Source organism: Sitophilus oryzae, unplaced genomic scaffold, assembly GCF_002938485.1.
Source record: "Sitophilus oryzae breed Bouriz unplaced genomic scaffold, Soryzae_2.0 scaffold_1974_pilon_pilon, whole genome shotgun sequence".
Taxonomy (NCBI): domain Eukaryota; kingdom Metazoa; phylum Arthropoda; class Insecta; order Coleoptera; family Curculionidae; genus Sitophilus; species Sitophilus oryzae.
In genome coordinates, this window is record NW_022146695.1 from 1,396,902 (window position 1) to 1,417,704 (window position 20,803).

Below are 20,803 nucleotides of genomic sequence, written 5' to 3' on the forward strand. Positions count from 1 at the left end.
GCGATTAAAAAAGGGGGCAAAATAAAGAAGTTGTTCAATTGGATCAAAAAGTCACTGATTAAGATATTTTTTTATATAATGACCTTGAAAGTTTTTAAAATTGGCGGATGCGATCTCATCAAGATTTCAAAAGATCTTAAAAGATTTTTTCATATTAAGAGGCATATGCGCAGTTCTACTTCGAGAAGCAGCCACAATCATTTTTATCATGTTGTCCACAATAGTTGGTCCAGTTTTGTAAATAATGTCTTTAACATGTCCTTATAAAAAGTCCAGACTAGTTAAATCAGGAGCATTTAAGCATTCTATTAATTTGTGAATGCACACTGCAGTCACCAATTAATAGAATCATATTAATTTACTCTGATGTAGTTTTTATTTTCGTCATATTTATTAATATTTCTTTTATATTGTTAAGATGGGTGGCGACATCTGTTGACAGACCATAAAACCGCAAGTGTATTGCTGGTTGCCTACATTGTCAAGAAACCTGGCGAATTGAGTAACGCGCCATCTCTGAGATTTAGTGGAAATATCGATGATTTAAAAAGAATTTTCTAACAAGGTTCGAGAAAGAGTTAGTAGAGTATATAAAGCCCGCGCTTGGCAGTTCGGCGAGTTGAAGTTTGAAAATTACAATTTTATAAATAGTTAATTTGTGGTGTGTTGTAATTAGTATAAGTATAGTTGTAATAAGTATTTTATCGTGAATTTAAATTAGTGGACCCACGGAATCCGTAACAATATTAACCGACACAAAATGATAACTAGTTGTTAAAGTTGAACTAATTTGACAGCGATGTTGAAGTAACGTCAGGCATATCACAGTCACCTAGATTTTATCAAATAATAAAGATCTACTGACACTAAATCATAAAAATGAAAATATCTACGAAAATATTTCAGGGGTTGGCAACCTTAATAGAATTTTAAAGAGACATAAATTCTGCATTGAATATCGGAATAATATACTAGGTGTTCCATTTAAATTAAAAAAGTAACTCTTTTAAAGGTGACCAATGTTCAATATTAATTTTGGCTCTCCCAGTACTCTCTATATTTTTCAAAGTTCTTCTAAGTTAACCTACATATGCTCAGAAAATTTCATTTTAATACAAACTGTCGTTCTCCGTGGAGCCTCTGCGTCGTATGAGAGGCTTCACCCTGTATATATTTCACGCTAAATGATTTGTCACAGACCTAGATCAATAAACTGTTCGCCTACCCTTTAACCATTAGGCAAGACTACTCTGTTTATATAAAATTCAGAATACATTAATTATTCCTGGAGCCTCTGTGAACACGTTCTGAATGGAACGACTGATAAACAACTATGCCGGATGAATATGTGGTATTAGAGTACACATTCAGACGTACAAACATCATTAATTTTAATTTGACTGGTCTTAGACTACAGAGACAAAAACTGACAAATAGCGCTTTTAAAGTTAAACTCGGTATAGTTAATTATTTATATATTTAAATCCATACTAATAATAATAAGAAGAAAAGTAATCTAATTAAATAAAACAAAAAATTAATTAATACATATACATACAATAACTATTTCATGTTATTTATTTATAGTCCAACGTTATGGAGTAGTTAATTAAGTACGTCAAAGACATATCTATAATGAAAATTTAGCTAATTTCAAATTTGAAACTGAAGTAGGTCGCCGAAGCGCACTCCATTGTTGAACGAACACTAAAGAATTATGCTGAAATGATAATGTAGGCGCAAACGTCTATGTCCTTTATTGTTCCTAGCCTTCACAACATGCAGATACAATTCCCATTGTTTAAAGTTTATTTTAACCTGATTTCGTATAATACCTCCAGCTGGAAATGACGCTGTATAGTTAGGGAGCCATCAATGGGGTCTTTTGTAAAAGATATACAGGAAGACCCAGCGTTCCAAATATTCGTATAAATTATTTAAATATTGATATGATTATTTCAATATTATATTGGATGCAAATCTCCTTTTAAAAGATCGCGCACACTATACCTACACGGACCGGCACGGACCAGACCAGTAGAATCTACCGGTGAAGGTGACCGTGTTATTTAATAGAGTAGAGCACACTAGACCAGCACCAGCACGTACCGCCACAAGCCACAACCGTCAAAACAGGTCGTGTCGGTCAGGGACCAATATGACCAGCAATATTTATGCCTGGTCGTACTGGTCCGACCTAATGTGCGCACCGGCGAACCAGCACACCTCCACAAACATGCAAATATTGAAGGGTTTGTCAGAATTTCGAGTACGCTAGCTGGCTCAAGTCTCATGATGTAGGTTAGATTTCGTTTATTTTTGTTCGAACCTTCAAATCGTTTTAAATATGAATGAAGAAAAGCTTATTTTACTGGTACAAAAGAGACTTTATAGAGACCAAGAAAGAAAAGATGCAATATGGGAGGAGATAGCAAAAAATAACTAATCAAATTTGATTTGTGACATTCGAAAATATTGGAAAAACATTTCTTCGAATTTTTTTAATTCAGGAAACAAATGATACAATTCGCCATATTGCTTTCTCTTTTGATTTATAGGGTGAACCCAAAATCTTCTTTTTTTCTTAGCTTCCTCGTCTTTTTCACACAACATGGCTAAAATAATAATTTCTTCCTCTGAACTACTCATTTTCAATACTTCTATGTTGCACGCTCTAGTAGTTGAGCCTTGACAACTGTACTTTTTTCCAAAGTCTCGCTTATGTTGCTGGTCTGTGGCGGTAAAGTGTGCGACGTCATGCAGGATTCAGGTTTGTGCTGTGCTGGTCCGTGTAGGTATAGTGTGCGCGATCTTTAAATCTAAATAAATAAAACGGAAGAATTTTGTAGGGACTAGGACCTCAAAAACTCTGCGGTGATCAGATTCCTCTCTCGTGGGAAGTCAATTATCTAGAAATCACGCTGGATACCAAACTGACCTGGAACCGACATTTGGAAAATGTCACAAGGAGGGCGGTGACTAGACTACATTACACTAGCGGTAATCAGACGACTTCATGGAAAAATCTAGGGTCTCAGACCGCAGATGATGCACTGGCGACTGTACACTGGAGTAGTGAGGACTAAAGTGCTCGGAAATCCCCTGAAGAAATTCAAACTAATTTTGAATCGATTTTGCTAAATGTTGGTGACTGGTTTCAGGCAAACCGATTATGCCTGAATGACACTAAAACAGAAAGAGTTATTTTTTCTCTTAAAACAAAATATAAAATAGATTTCTGCAGTGTCCTATTTCTGGGAATAAAATTTGACACAAAACTGAGTTTTGAAGGTCACGTAGACTATGTGGCAGGGAAGGTTTCCATAGGCATGTATGCATTTCGGCGATTGGCTAAGTGTGTGGAGAGTGATGTGTTAGTAGCTGCCTATCATGCTCTCATTCACTCGGTGCTTACTTATGGAATACTTGTTTTTGGTCACTCAGCTCATGCTGACAGACTGTTTTCACTGCAAAGAAAAGCATTGAGAATTTTGTCAAATTTAAGTTATCAAGCAGATACAAAAAACGCCTACAAAAGGCTGGGAAAACTGACACTTCCATGTTGCTATATCCTCCAGTGTCTTTTATTTGTGAAGGATAACCTAGAACTATATACTACGCATGATGAACAACACAATTATGCAACCAAAAACAGAATGAATATAAAGCCTGTTCATTTGCGCCTCGGAAGATCTTGAAACTCCAGCCTTCATTATGCTCCTGCATGCTTTAATAAATTATCTCAAAATGTCAGAAATTTACCAAGACATCAATTTAAAACGACAATTAAAAGCTACCTTCTTGATATGGCTTATTTTAGTGTTACTGATTTTTTAGAAAGCAGTGAAGGGTTATAGCGTGGTTATAGGTTAAAACATTTATATTTTGTATGTATTGTTTTTTTGTGTACTTTAAATTACTGTTTATTTATTTATTTATTTATTTATAAAAAACTGGGATGCAACAGAAAAAAATCCCCAAAAAGCATCCTCGACTTAATTCTAATATATACAATGGTTATACTTACTTAAATAACAAACTTATCTCTATCTTAACTTAATCCAACTAAAATAGCAAAAGAAAAAATAAAAAAATAAACTATAATTTATGACAATCGTAAAAACAAATCTTTAAAGTATTTCTTAACCGTAAATATCGACATATCTAAAATGTTCTCATTTTCACAATATACATAAAAGTTCTTATCATTCTACAGACAGGAGAGTTCTGACCTGAGTTAGTTTTACGGAAAGGTGTGGTATAATTATTGTCGTGGCGAAAATTGATGTAAATGTTTCTTTGGGATAACGTTATTTTTTCTATTATTTGTTCACAATTTAGTCGACCAGTTATACACTTAAAAAAAGTTATGAGATCAGTTACCCTTCTCCTATGAAAGAGAGGTAGGATACAAAATTGCTTGTAAATGGAAGTAAAATTTCCGTGGCTAATAATTATATTAGATTTGTAAGCTAGATGTTTTAAAATTTATTCTGTATCCTCTCCAATCTCCTTTCATAGGTTACATAATATGGGTTCCACACTACTGACGCAAAACTGAGTCGACTATGAATGAATGCATAATATAACGTGAGCAATGTTTTAGGGTTATTAAAATCCTTACAATTTCTTAGAACAAAACCTAAAAGTCTATTACAGCTATTGATAACATATTCTATATGAAAATTAAATGACATTTTAGAATCCATCACTACACCTAAATCCTTAAATTGTTCAACTCTTTTCAGAACACAATTTTTAATTTTGTAATCGTAGGGAAAAACTGTCTTATTTCTAGTAAAAGTTATTATATTACATTTTTCTAAATTCAGGAATAAACTAGACCTTTGGCAGTAATTGACAAGTCCATTCAGATCTTCTTGTAAGCCATGGCAATCCTCCTGGCTTTTTATTTCACTATAAATCTTTAAATCATCCGCATAAAGTAAAAAGCGTGCAGTTTTAAAACATTGGTTTATATTATTTAGGTAAATAATAAAAAAAAGTGGACCCAAGTGGCTTCCTTGAGGTACACCTGATGTCGCTTCGAAAGGTTGAGAAAGAAACCCATTCGCAAAAACAGATTGCTTCCTACCTGTCAGGTATGACTTAATCCAGCGACACAATGAGATCGGACCAAATGACCCCTCTTTATCACTACCACAAACCATTCGAGGTGAACAAAATGGATCGATGAATGTGGACAGATATAACATTCCTTCAGGAGGATGGATTAACCTGGCATACAGACGGATCAAAGACCGCCGAAGGAGCTGGTGTATTAGGGAAAGGACAAAGGGTAAGCTTATCCTTTTCCTTGGGTAAATATTCAGTCGTATTCCAGGCAGAAATATTCACCATTCTATAATGTGCAAGAGAAAACAATTAAAGAGCTTATTCAGGTAAGCTCATCAATATATGCTTTTATTATAGCGAAATTTGAGGCGCTTATGAGTCCAAAGGTATCGTCGAGACTGGTTTGGGAATGCCTAGGTGAACTGGGACCTCTGGCACGAAGAAACAGAATTAAATTATTCTGGGTGCCGGGCCTCAGCGGCATCCAAGGCAACGAAAAAGCCGAGCTAGCTAGGCAAGGATCATCGGCATCCTATCTTGGTCCAGAGCCAGTACTGGGAATATCCAAATGTATGGCCTGTAGTGCACTAAAACTCTGGATCAGGGAAAAGCAGAATGTCCACTGGAGAAATAGACAGGGACACAGGCACAGCAAGGCCTTTATCCAAGGAACTAGCTTTAAAACCGCAAAAGAATTGCTAATGCTTAGCAGGAATCAAGTGCGGATTACAACAGGCCTCTTGATAGGGCACATATTAGGATACACATAGACTGTGAAGTGCTACCTGAACAAGCTCAACCTGTATCAAGGAAGTCTTTGCTGCAGACTCTGCGATAAAGATCGTGAAACAGCGGAGGACATAATATGTCATTGCGGGACTCTGGATCGCAAGCGACACTTTTTATTTGGGAAAGCTAGACTAGAACCGGAGGAACTATACTCCCATCCTATCAAGGACCTGCATAAGTTAGTGCAGGGTAGAGGGATAGGAGAATGGGTGCAGATATAAGAAAGGGGACAAACACAATATGCCTGAGCAATACATTTATTTTAATTAGACTGTATTAAAAAAGCTTCCTTTATTTTTCGTTTATGTTAATATTGCCCAATTTCTAAAAATCTAATCATTTGGCTACAGTACTCCACCAGGGGAATAACCCTGTATAATAGTTATATACCATCTCCGTAAATATATCTAACAATCTAGCCTTGTTATGTTTATATCTGGTTTGTGTATCTTACATACTTCTGTTTTGTATTTTGATATCATCTGTCTAAGGAATCATCGAATTATTCCTGAAATTAGATTATTGCTGAAATCATGTTTTTAACCTAACATTAGAAAACTATGTCTCGGTGGCTTAGACTAGTAAATAGAATACCGACGAGGAAAGTCGACGTCTGAACACGGCAGACACACGTATGCTGCGGGGCAAAGGAAGATTTGAATGTCGAGAGGCGAGACGGGTGAACAAAAAGACGACCGTGACAGCAACCCTTTCGACCCTTAACAGATAATAGCGGGATTCTTGCGGCGTAAGGGTATACGAATACTTATCCGGTGTAACGCCTGAACGTTCATACATCCTTACGTTGCTGGACCTCTAGAAAGCATGGCAAAAATTCCAGTAGGTAATATGTTACTAAAAGCCCTAGAAAATGTAAAATGTTTCGTGTAAAGAATGTTTGTTAACGTTTTTTAAATTTTAATACGTTTTATACAGTAGATATGTCCCCGGATTGTCTTTACAAAAAGAAAAACTTTTTTTCTTTTTGCTTGTTCTAAAATAATACCAGTTCATAGGGATTCCATAGGTCCGGATTTACCCGGATATGTCCGGATTTTTAATATTTTACAGTTATAGTTGAATTAATGTCTCAGTTACTTTGTCAAATATTTTAGTCACTACGATGCTACAGCTCTAGGTATATAACCGATGCATGTTCGAAAGTACATATTTCTATACTTTGGCGCTAAAATTTTTCGTTTTTGGTGCACTCCGGGAAAGTGAATTTTTTTTGGTTTATATTTTGTTAATTTCGGCGCTATTATTTACTTTTACGTTCAATAACTTTCAAACGAGTCGATTAAATGAAAATTTATGTCAGACCTTTTTTGAAGACAGTTCAATTTCCTACAAGAATATGTATTGAAAAAAGAATGTCTATACATATGTAGCGGATTCATCTCTCCAAAAAATCCTTTATGGGTATTTCGCCACTGCAAGAAAATCTATAAAATAAAAGAGTTATTTTTTGTAAACACTTCTGCGTTAATCCAAACGGAAACTACTTGTCAGAAGTTAGGTTTACAGATATACAAATTTGCCTAACGAACAAAAAAATGCTTAACGTTTCGGAAAGTTTATCTCTTTCCGTCTTCGGAAGCAAAAAAATACAAAGAAAAAAGAAAAAAACTATTTAAAATATTTGAATTCAACTATTCGAGAACACTTTAGTTTTTTAAAACAGATACGTCTACAAAAACCGTTGGCGTTCTGTTAAAATGACTTTATATCAAGTTAAACTTCAAAATTAATAATTACTATCTAATAACAATTACTTAATAAGGCAAAACCAAAGAAACCCAAACTTTCTGTATGATTATTTTTAATTTTTACGTATTTTATTTTTATTTATGTTATGTTCTTTAAAATCAAAGAAGCGATTGCCATACATTGCTAACATCTACAGATGCATGAGCAATACATTTATTTTTATTAGATTGTATTAAACAAGCCTCTTTTATTTTTTTTAGAGGTTATCGCTTCTTCCATTATAATTTTGGCTTTATTAAAATTTATTCTGTGCCCTGTGTCCCATGAATGCTGACAAATCTTAGATTTGTGTAAATCTCCCTTTCTTAAATAATCTTTATGTTCTTTAATTGTTTAATTTAAGGGTCTAGATGTTTCACCAATGTAAAATTTATCGCATTCGCATGGTATCTTATATATTACATTTTTTGTTTGTTGTGTTGGGTATTCATTGGTTTAGTATGTGATAAAATGGATCTAAGTGTATTTTGTGTTTTGAAAGATGTTCGTATGTTATATTGTTTTCCTATCCTTCTTATTTTTTTCCGAAACGCCTCGTATGTGTGGAATTGTAAGTTGTATAATATTGTGTATTGTTATCATTGTGTCTATGATTTGGGGTTTGTATTTCGTTTAATGTTTTGTCAATAAAATATGGTGGATAGTCGTTTTTTATTAATGTATTTTTTATGTGGTTTATATCTCTGTTTAGTGAAATGTCGTCTGAACATATTATTTTTGCCCTATCATATAAACTTTTTATAACACCTTTTTTACGTGTGTTTTACACTGTGATTTTTTGGAGAAATATGTATTGATTTTTACCAAACGCTGATTTGCTAAAATGCAATAAAATTCCCAAGAAAAAAAAATGTTTTCCCGTGTTATTTAAATGGGAAATAGAAAATCACGATAAGGCCCCTCTTAGTATTAATATTAAAAGCTCAAACTTTATCAGAATTTTTTTTCATCATCCTGAACAATTTGTGCACCCTACTGGTCAAATAACAGTGACAACTAAGTCTGTCATTTTAATACTTGGGTAAATTGTATTTTTTGCACGTCGGTTGTCAAAATCTTCCCTGATTCATTGCACAGACGATAATAAAGGAAATCCCATATGACGCAGACTTCAGCCGCGACACCGTATTTAGCGTTTTCCTGCCCGACCGGGCAACCCCGCTCCATCGCTCTTCCGGTAGGACCGTCGTTCGGCCGCGTCCGCCTCCGCCCGATCGATCTCGGCTGCGATCGCCGCCACGTCCGGAGCGCTCCGGTTCCCGGACTATTCCGGAGTCGCGGCGCGGCCGGCCGTCACTCTGGACCGGTCTTGTAGCTCGGGAGGGGCGCCGATGTCGTAGAGAGCCCCCGCTCGCGATGTACCACGAGTGCTCGAGGACCTCGGTCCCCCCGCAGCACCGAGGGGGCGCCGCAATGCCCCAGCATCAGCGCAACAGCCCATGCATGGTGAGGAACCGGCTCTATCGTGTCACAGGTCAGCAGAGAAAAATTGGGGGGAATTTTTGAGTGGTGGTGGTTTTGTAACAGTATTTGGTGAAGTCATGCTTATTTGTTGATGTTGGAGGGGGGTAATTTTATTATAAGAAAAGGACAACAGTTTTATAAACAACTTTTATCTCAGCAGAGAAAAATTGGGTGGAAATTTTGAGTGGTGGTGTTTTTGTAACCTAAAAGATTTTGAACGGTTTTTGGTTATGTTTTGTTATTTTTTTCCATAGCAACTGTTAAAATTGCCTTATATCTATCAAAAATACTAGATAAAATAGTACTTTAACCGCAAGGGTAAATTAAATGATACTTTAACAGCAAGGATAGGTTAAAAACTTTATTTCTTCTCGCACGTTTTTTAATTGCTTCCATTTTTGAAAATTTTTGTATTCCTTTTCATAAGTTATTCGGGATTTAAATGGAATTAGTTTGGATATGGCGTTTGTCGCCTCGGCCTGAATATCTGTTGGTAACTTACTTATTTCGTTTTGAGCCATATCTGGCTCCAATTCAATCAGCAATCGACACGAAAGAGAATTAAAAAATATTGACTCAAAACTGACAACTAAAGAGACAGCTTTATTTATTTGTCAAATTACATAAAAACCAACGCCAACCCAGCACAATATTTTTTCAACTCGTAATAAATTCCTTGAAATAATAATTTCTGAATATTTTTTAAAACGTAACTCGCTATGGAAAAAATATTGTTTTATACATGACGATAAAATTGCATTATCGTCTCTCGAAATTAATTCACTCGCGATTTCATCGCTCGTGAATTAATCTTTTCGATTTTTTTCGACGATAAAATGTCTTGTATAAAAAATAACTATTTTGGAGCGGAGAAAAATTTGGGTGAATTTCTGAATGGTGGTGTTTGTGTAACCTAAAATACTTGTGAAGGTTTTTGGTGATATTTTGTTCATTTTCTGATGTTGAAGGGGATAATTTTATTATAAGAAAAGAACAACAATTTCATAAGTAACTCCATCAGAGAAAAATTGGGAAAATTTTTGAGTGGTGGTGGTTTTATAAACTAAAACAGTTTTATGAAGGTTATTGGTGACGTTTTGTTTATATATTGATGTTAGGGGGGGGGGTAATTTTATTACACGAAAAGGACAGCATTTTATTACAACTGCAATATTTTTAATATTTTATTAAGTTAAGAGTCTAGGTAGTTCTAATATGTAATGATATAATGAAGTTATCGAAATATTTTTGTACAGATGCTTTTTATTAAATTGTTAAAATTAATAATTCTTCTTATTTTTTTTAATGAAAACCAATGCACCAAACACGTTTAAAACATATTTAAAAAACACTTTTAAACAGTAATAGTGTTTTAAACAGGTTTAGAGCACGTTAAACATAATGTTTAAAACATAACAACAATTTTACCTTATTTATAAAAATAGGAATAGCAAAAAATAACGAAAAACAAAAGTTTCAATCATATTTAGAAAATTACAGCTCCCTGCGAAAAACTAGTTCGTCACCGGATTCTACGTGAAAAACTCTACGGGAATCAGATTTCACCTTTTAGATAAATTAAAAGATACCCAAGATACAAAGGAAACATTTAAAATTTGGCCCTGTATTAAAAAATAAATAAAGGAATTAAAAAGGTTAGGCCAAATCTATGTATGTTCCATATCAATTAAAGTTTTAGTTACGTAATAGAGGGCACGATTTTTAAATTCATTGTTGCCAACCATGGACTTATTCGGCGCCGGGCTGACTAACTGGAATTTAAATTTCGCCTTGGGGATTTAGGTGGTGGCTCTGCTGTAAAAAATGTCAAGTAGCCGCATTTATTTATTTATTTCCTGACACTGTCATCAAGTTTTTGGTTTAAATAAATTGTGTTGTGATACCTCAAGTTTGAAAATGTTTACTAGCAGACCTTGCAGTCAAATATTGTTCTTTTTAGAACCTCTTTTAGTGCGAAGTGTACAAAATAAAAAGAAGCTTAATAGCCGTAAAAAAAATCATCGCGACTTTATTAGAATATTTTGAACGGGAAAGCGGTAGTAATAGCCCTTCATGTCCCTTAAGTACTGTTAAGAAGGTGAGTTTTGTTGATGTAAATAATAACTGTTTATAGAGGGTGAGTTTCCTACGATGTTCTCTATGGGTATCTCGGAAACTACTGGGGATAGAGAGTCGGTTAAATGAGGAAAGAATTGCAGTTTTGTGGGGTCATAAATATGCGCCTCTCAGATTTTTGAAAAAATTCATGGCTTACTAGATATTTCGAAAAAAACAAATTTTGGCAATTTTAAAAATTGTCTCTAATTCCATTATAAGCTATTTTAGACAAAAATATTTCAGATAAAAGTTGTAGATAATCACATCCTTAATGAGATTGTGTCCTTCGTTTTTTTCTAAAGCCTGTCATTTTTGACATATAACACAAACGTATGTTTTTTTAATGGAAGCCATAGTTGGCAATGACTTCATAAAAAGCGCCATTTTTTAAGCTTTCCAGCGATATAAACTATAATATGTTTTCTTCGAAAAATTACTGAGTTATAGCCAATTCTTATCATTTTTAAACAATTTCACTTAGTTAGCCATGGAAACAAGTTCAAACGCTGTTGCTTTCAGAAATGTGAAGCTGTCACATCCAAACTTTATAAATTAAAATAAACAAAAATTGTAAATATGAATTTTTCAAATGAAGAAAAGCGTGTAGATACTCGCGCATTAATAGAGTGGTTCCAACGTGACTTTCATTATAACCCCCCCCATAATGAAAGAAATGTTAAAAATTATTTATATCATAATTATGCATACTCAGGGACAAAAAGAGGTGGACCAATTGCTTGGGCCTCCTTCGATCACCTGACCTATCCATTTTAATTTTTTTTATGCGGTATGGTTAACAATAAGGTTTACAAAAGAATCTATGAATTAAGAGAGGCACTCGAAGTGGCGGTACGAGAGAAGTTTAATTAAGTCGACCAGTCCTTATGTGAGAATAGGTAGTAATTCAGTTTTAAAAAGATGCAACTCAAAACAATGGCGGATTTTTTGAACATTTTCTAAAATAACTTAAAGATTAATCTAGTGATATTATCTTTTTATGTTTTAGTTTGTGTAATGTAAATTGTAAAGAACCGTTTAATAATATATTCTGACTTTTTATAAGTTATAAATCATAACAGAATAAAAATACCATGCAATCTAAGTGAAATTAGTCAAGAAAGATAAGAATTGGCTATAACTAAATTTAACTTTTCTAACATGTCTTGAAAACCGTTTTTTAAAAAAGGTAACATTCACCGGTCAACGTATCCTCAAAAATGTATGGTCAAGAAAAGTTGAACCAATAATCCTACACGCTTTTTTTCATTTGAAAAATACATATTTACAATTTTTGTTTATTTTAATTTACAAAATTTGGATGTGACAGCTTCACATTTCTGAGAGCAAAGACGATTAAACTTGTTTCCATGGCTAACTAAGAAATTTTTTTTAAAAATGATAAGAATTGGATATAACTCAGTAATTTTTCGAAGAAAACATATTATAGCTTATATCGCTGATAAGCTTAAAAAGTTGCGCTTTTTATGAAGTCATAGTCAACTATGATTTCCATTTAAAAAAACATATGTTTCTGTCATATGTCAAAAATGACAGGCTTTAGAAAAAAACGGAGGACACAATCTCATTAAGGATGTGATTATCTACAACTTTTATCTGAAAACTTTTTGTCTAAAATAGCTTATAATGGAATTAGGGACAATTTTTAAAATAGCCGAAATTTGTTTTTTTCGAAATATCTAGTAAGCCATGAACTTTTTCAAAAATCTGAAAGGCGCATATTTATGACCCCACAAAACTGCAATTCTTTCCCCATTTAACCGACTCTCTATCTTCAGTAGTTTCCGAGATACCCATAGAGAACATCATAGAAAACTCACCCTGTATATTTATAATTAATTTATTTTTGTTTCCTAAAATATTTTGATTAAAAGATAATATATAAAAGTGTGTAAAAAAAGTAGCAAGTAACCTAAAACCCGCATCTTTGTATCTCTACTCATAAAAAAGAAACCCATATTACATGAAATTGGGACACCCTCTACATAGTTATACTCCAAATGAAATTCTATATTTCCTATGTTAAAAATGTTTATTCAATCGGTAAAATCCGTTGTTTAAGTTTGTTTCAAACCAATCGAAACAATTTCCGGTAAACATATATAATTAAAAATGAAATTTAATGAAAATTTTCAGGTTTATTGCTTTTGGTCTTTCTCAATTTGATGGCTGGCGTACACGTGACGAATTTATTTAACAAAACACGGATCGCATAATAATTTTCTATCAGCTCGACGATCTATAAAATATCGCCAGGACGTTCCATAATATTTACGGATACGATACCCACGTTATATAATAATCTCGTTTATCCTGGTGTACAATCTCGTGGTCATTCCAGAAAATGAGAACGTTAAAATTGACAATTTTTCTTTTTATTGTCGATTTTTGTATTTTCCAATTATCCACCATTATGGATTTTAGAAATACACTCAAATGCAAAAAAAAACGCAACGGAGAAATTTTTGGCTGTGTGTGTTATTTTTGTTATTTTTAGCCCTATTTTTATGATTTTTTTTAAAAATTCGTAAACTAAGTTTTTTTATAAACTTTGTTATTTGGCATATTATACAGGGTTAATCGAACAGTTGTTTTTTTACCTTAACTATAAAACACCCTGTGCAATGATTTCTTGTGTAAATTTTCCTAATACATCATTTTACGGTCAGAACCATGATTCTTGATTAGTTTTTAAGAGCGAAATGATCACGATCAATTTCAATTATCATTAGTTTTTGATGTAATTTTTTAATATGACGAGATGGTTTTGGTGACTATTATCGTAATGTCATATTACGCATTGGATACTCTATACTAAATTAAAAAAAATGATAAAGACTAACGATACAGTCCTGATGTTAATAAAGATTAATAACGATAACATTAACTAACGATTTTAAAGAGAACATATGTAATACTCAAGTATACAAACAAAAAAAAATTGGTATAAAATACGCTAATACTTTGTATTGCCTCCCATGGCTGTTATAACTGCCTGTATAGTGTGACCAACGGATCTGAAGCTAGGGGTATCGGCAGGGGAACGCAGTTGTAAACAAAACACGCCCAATTTCATTCATAAAATAGGCATGGGCGTACGGTGTTTTATGAAAATAATGTGTATCTATCTATTTATGAAAATAATGTGTATTATGAAAATAATAAAATATAAATATAATATTCAGATTAATATTTTTTTTTTCAAAAAATTTTATCCTGTTTGAATCGTTACTGTTGAGTTAGCAGATAAACACTAAAAGTTTTTATTAAAGCTCCCTTAAATATTTTGAATCATTTTATTATTATGTGTTGTTAATATAATACGATTAGAAGAAATAATTACACCTGGGGGTTGGAATTTTTGGTGTTACATAGCAAAATAAAACACTAAATCAGCAATACACCAAAACACTTTTACATTTACACTGGACGCACGTTTCGCTAACCATGTTAACATCATCAGCAGATGATCAAGACTGAGTCTTGAGGTATATTTATTTATATATCTATACTAACTATATTTTTTCTCTATAATACATAATTTTAGATATGTATAACTATTTCCAGCATAATAATCCAAACATAATTTTACGCACCAGTAGATCCTATATTGCCTATTACACCAGATATGGAATCGCTCCGCCAGCATTTTTTAAAGGTTAGGTCATTGTCTACCCATGTTTCATCCAAATAGATAATACTTGGCGATATTTTTGAATTTCGCGTATATATTTATATCTCTCTCTGCAATATAATGGGCCGCTCCATTAATATTTATCTGTTATTTTAACATTTACGCCAAAAAAATCAATTTGATTTTAATAACCCCTAAGCGTTTCCCTGCCAAAGGAAAATTCGATTCTTCCTGCAATTTTTGCAAAATCTTTCTAATTGTGGGGACGACTTTGAATTCGAGATAAAATGTATTTGTCAAATTCCTGACCACTTGGAAATCAAAGTCGTCGAGCTTTTCAACAGCAGTCTCACGTGGCCGTTTCTTTCCAGGGCTGGATATAATTTTATCGGGGTTAGTTTCCTGCCTTTTTTTTATCTTCTGTGTGAATTTTTTTATAGCCGATACGCTAACTCCGGTATAAAGAGATATCCGCTCAAGTTTACGTTTAAGCGGTAACTTAAGCGAACTCTCTGTAGCTTCTTCGTCGCAAACCCTATTTTAAACACAAGAAAATAAACCAAATGAGATTTCATCCACGTTTATTTATATTTATTTTAGTTTAGCTAAAATATTTAGGTAAAATATGTGCCTTTCATTTTAGCCAATATTTAATTTTAATATTCTAATAATTATATTATTATTATTCTATTTACCTATATAAATTAGCTAGTATTTCTCTTGTCCTGGCTATGTACTGGCTATGTAGCGATCAAACTTAATATTAATAATTAAAAACTACGAACGAAAAACATTATAACAAAACAATAAAACACAACTTAACTATTATACGAAAAATATAGGAATAAAGTTTAGGATAACCGGTATAAAATAATGAAAGAAAGTAATAATGATCAAAAGAATGACACCGCCACTAGATATTTCAATAGTATTCAATATTTCTTCTCTTTACAGAAGTGACCGTGAAGTTGGGGATAAGACTAGCGAATAGGAAAGGCGTAAAAGCCATGGCAACCGCGTGGTAACAAATCCTGTGACGTACTCTCGCCAATCATGTTCGATGAATAGGCGGCCATGCGCGGCGATGCCGGTTTATCAATGATATTCTTGAAATATCTTCAGCTTTCATAATAAGCAGATTATACAGAATGAAAGAAATAAGTTATTAAATAAAACATATCCAACAATATGAACTACGTTAAAATTCCTTAGTAATATACGTCAGAATATATGCTAAACACATTATATATAATAAAAATATATTAAATTTATAGTTTATGTTTGGCAATTTTGCAATTTTATAGATAAACGTGGCAATATCGATTTTTTTTCCTCGCATTCCTTTCGTAGCTTCAGATCCGCTGGTCAAACAGTACATGTCCGTTCATACTGTCATTGAGGCTGCCTATATCATATTGCGTTATGTTTTCCCACTCTTCTTTAAGGGCCAAGCGAAGTTTATTTAATGAAGCTGGTACCGCTTCGCAACCTCTAACCCTCCTGCCAAGCATTTCCTAAACGTCCAACAGTTCGATGGGCAGTTCATAGTGGTATATAGTTTACAATAATCACCAAAACCGCCTTATGATAAAAATAACTTCAAAAATAAATGATAATTAAAAAAATTGCAAATTTTTGATGGGAAGTTTATTTCGCTCTTAAAAGTTAACCAAGGCATATATTGTCATGAATAAATATGTCACGAAATTATTGCACAGGGCGGGCGTTTTAAAATTAGGGTAAAAAGCAACCCCTCGATTAACCCTGTAAAATATGCCAAATATTAAAGTTTATAAAAACTGAGTTTACGAATTAAAGTTGATGTAGTTGTTATATACTGCTTGCTAAAAAAAATTGAAAATAGGGCTAAAAATAACAAAAAGATAACACTTCTCCGTTGTGTTTTTTTTGCATCTGAGTATTTAAGTTCCATCTAAGGTGGGTAGACCATGGAAGGCCACTGTAACAAATAAACAGTTTTTATTAGTTCATTTACTGGATAAATGAAAGAAACAAAATTATTAATTAATAATTTGTTTTATTGTGTAACATATACATTACTTTTTTTATTCTATATGTAATCACTATTTATTAAACTAAACTTTTATTAAGCTTCTTCAAGGAATAGGGCTCTATACAAGGCCAATATTATAAATCAGTCGTTCAACTTAAAACTAGAGTTGTAATAATCAAAATATCCACTTTTACTAAAACTACATAAAAATATCTTTCATTTAAACAAAAAATTAAATTAACATAATTAGGTACAAAATAGGTTATATATATATATATAAGTCGGTTCAGAACGTTCTACGACGTTTTCCGACACCTAACCTCCACTCTTTTCTATTTAGCCAGAGGTCATCAGGTATTTCTCTATTTTCTAGTTCTTTATCCACACCCTCCCTCCAGCTTCGTCGCGGCCAACCTCTTTTATTTCTGCCTCGAGGTGTCCACAGTAAAATTTGTTTTGGTAGTTTGTGATCGGGCATTCGTTGCACATGACCAAACCATATGAGTTGTTTTGTTCTTATGTCGTCCACAATTGTGTGTTCTGCTCCCATAATCTCCCTTACTCTGTTGTTGGTTATTTGTTTTCTTTTCGATTTTCCAGCAGATCTCCTCCAGTAATCCATTTCGGTCGCTAATAGCATGTTCTCTGTTCTGCTTTTCAACTGCCATACTTCGCTTCCGTAAGTTATTATGCTTTTCACTACCGTATTATATATATTCTTCTTATTAGTTTTAGAGATTCCTTGATCCCACAGTACACCATTCAACATAGATATTGCCTTGCATTATTCGATCTTTTATACCCTCGTCGAGTTTTCCATCGTTAGTTATTTTTAATCCGAGATATTTATATTTGTCGCAGTTTTTTATCGCGCTTCCATCTTCTAAGACTATGTTCTCTTGTGGCCCCCCTACAGTCATACATTCAGTTTTGGCGATATTTACCTCCAACCCCCATTTCTTATACTCCTCTATCAGCTTTCTTTCCATATATTCAAGGTCGTCGTGATCTTGGGCTAGGACTATCTGGTCGTCCTCAAAAAATAGGGTGTATAGGGTGTCCTCATTTATTAGGGGGATTCCCATTCCTCTACGCTTAAGCATCCATTTTTTTAGTGCTTGTTGCAGGTATATTTTGAATAGTATAGGAGATAGGCAACATCCCTGCTTGAGGCCTTTTGTAATTTTTATGCTTTCTGAAAATGAGTCTCGTATTTTTATTCTAGCTGTGGTGTTCTGGTATAAGTATTTAACTGCTTTAAGTATGTTGACATTTATATTAGTTATTTCCAACGTTTCCCACAATTTATTTAACGGTATGCTGTCATAAGCCTTTTGGAGGTCTATATATAGTAAGTGTACCTCTTGATCTTTTGCCGTTTTTTCTCTAAGACCTGTGTTATGGTAAACAGATGATCCACAGTAGACCTTCCCGCTTTAAAACCCGCCTGTTCTTCTATTTCTATCTCTTTATATTCATTTTCTATTTTATTCTTAATAACAAAATATATATATAAATAATAATAATATATAACAAAATAGGTATAATAACAACATAATTATAATCTTCTTTAAAAAACTCAACGAACATTCCTTGAACGCAATCGTATAACTAAGAATATATTAATCGAAATTATTTAAAAATTATTGTAATGAGTATTATATCGATTATACAACTTTATGTATATTTTTCCTATATAGAAGGATGTGATTAATAAGTGATAATCATTTAAGTGATTATTGCTTGGTGGCCGTATTGTAATTGTCATTTTTTGGTATTTATCTCGTCTCGTCAGGTCTGGACGCACCTTAAGACTTCTTAGGAAAAAATTCAACTATATTTTCATGTTTCTTTTTAATTGTCTTTAAAACGGTATGGAAATTTGGAAAAGTATAAATGTGATTTTCCCTTTTAGAACAAACAAAATTTTTAATAAAGAATGCATTTTTCTCAAAATGTCAATAATAAAAAGCTTTTCTTCTTGTAAAGACAATCCGGGGACATACTATATATTTAAAAATAGCAATGTATATTTCATTTTTAAAGCTGAAAATAAACTTACGTGCATAGAAATCGGCCCACTTTAAATTTTTGGTTTTAACTGTGTCTTTTAGAATCTATTTATCATGGCAAGTAAAAAATATGAGCTGTTTCAAAGACAATTTAACATGCTTTAATATGAGCATAAATTTATTCAGGGTACTTATCGTTTATATGCGTACCAAAGGGTAAACAAATAAAAGGTATTTGTGTTGTGGTGACAATAAGAATAACAAACTTGTCAAATATTGCGATTACTACATTTGTAATCGAAATTTTCACATTGTTCTTTTATTCTTTGATTAGTTGTGTTTCATTGTTTGATTAGTGTTTCAATTTAATGCAGACATCACCGGAAAAAGCCGCCCAAGTAATCACTTTAATCGAAAATGGACCTAAACAGAGATCTGTAGTTCGGCAACTACATATGACACGCGGAGCGGTTCGAAGAGTGTGTGAACCATAGAATAACTATCTGAAAGAAATGAAAACTCCTATGTAAAAGCCTGGAAACACGCGCTCGACGCGATCCAAGCGTGCTACTGGCAGAACTAAAAGTTCGCGCCATATTTTTAAATGGACCTTTACTGCCAGTGCATAAGTTTTTTACTTATATTTGGTAATTTCAATCTAGATTATGAATTTATTTGTAACAAAACACTTTACAAAATAAAAATAATGTATTTTGATACAAATAAATTAATAATCTAGGTTGAAATTATCCCTGAAATTAGAATAAAACACGAAAAATCTGTAACTTGATTATTTTATTATAACATTGTTAAAATTACATATACCACATTCAACAATATACAAGTATATATAAAAGTTATCAGAATTTATACAATCAGTTATAAGTAATTATAAAAAGGGGTTATAAATTATAAATAAATAAATCATTATATAAAAGACATATATCTAGTTAACGTGTATATAATTTGATAATATAACTTTAATCTCAACTTTAATGACCTATTCAAATAGAAACATCTTACAATTCGCGTTATATAATACACAAAGCCAAGGGACAAAATTGTTAGTAAATATATTCTCGATGACTCGAAGCATTCTTTTACAAACAAAACAGGACATATAAAGCTTATAAATAATACAAGGGTATAGAAAATATATAAATAAGTAAATACAAATATATTCTCAAACTAAATGATTATACTCGTTTAAATAAATAAATGATCTTTTTAAAATTACTTGTTTGTCTTTGCAAATTTATTTAATATTTATCTAAAAGCGAACACTTACATAAATTACTGCACAACCTTTAAAATTAAGCTTTTAATATGTGTTATACAAATTCTTGATTCGATATAAATTCATTTAAATAAAACTTTAAAATTAATGATCTTCCAAATTTCTGAGGCAGCCATTTTGTTGAAAGAATTTGTTTTGATTATGAGAAATTTCATAAAAATTATCACAGGGATCAATTAATCTTATATATCGAACTACTTGGCTCTTAAATTTCACAATCCTATCGTCCAAAATACTCTAAATTCGAGAAAATCCATAAAATATTCCCATAAAAACAAACCACATCTCACTTCATTCACTTTCACTTTACTGAAACTGACAGACTGGCTAAATATGGAATAACGTTTATTTTTCAATTTATTTTACTAATCTAACTGATCCGGGTCACTTAGAAATTAAATTTTTACAAGATTTTTACTAAATTATTTAATTATAATTGTTTCTGGCGAAAGCAAACTCCATACCACATACCAATATTTATTCATTGAGTAACAAAGCACATCACTGTTAAATTATCAACATTTTATATAAATATTTATATTTTTCAACTACTCCAACTACTCCAATTACTCAACAGAGAATCAAACGAATTGTTAATTAAACTATACTCT

The 20,803-nt window shown here is 32.6% G+C and overlaps 1 protein-coding gene across 2 annotated transcripts in view; it reads left to right on the forward strand.

Moving 5' to 3' along the window:
- LOC115883641 (disks large 1 tumor suppressor protein) overlaps window positions 1-20,803 on the forward strand; it is a 1,010,644-nt gene that overhangs the window by 30,839 nt on the left and 959,002 nt on the right. Inside the window, exon 1 of one of the 2 annotated variants that reach the window (XM_030902024.1) lies at window positions 8,949-9,109. The exons of the other annotated variant lie outside the window; for it this stretch is intronic. Coding sequence (XP_030757884.1) covers window positions 8,992-9,109 — 118 coding nt within the window. The 5' untranslated portion in view covers window positions 8,949-8,991. Of the gene's footprint in view, window positions 1-8,948; window positions 9,110-20,803 lie in introns of those variants that run through there. 2 annotated transcript variants of the gene reach the window in all.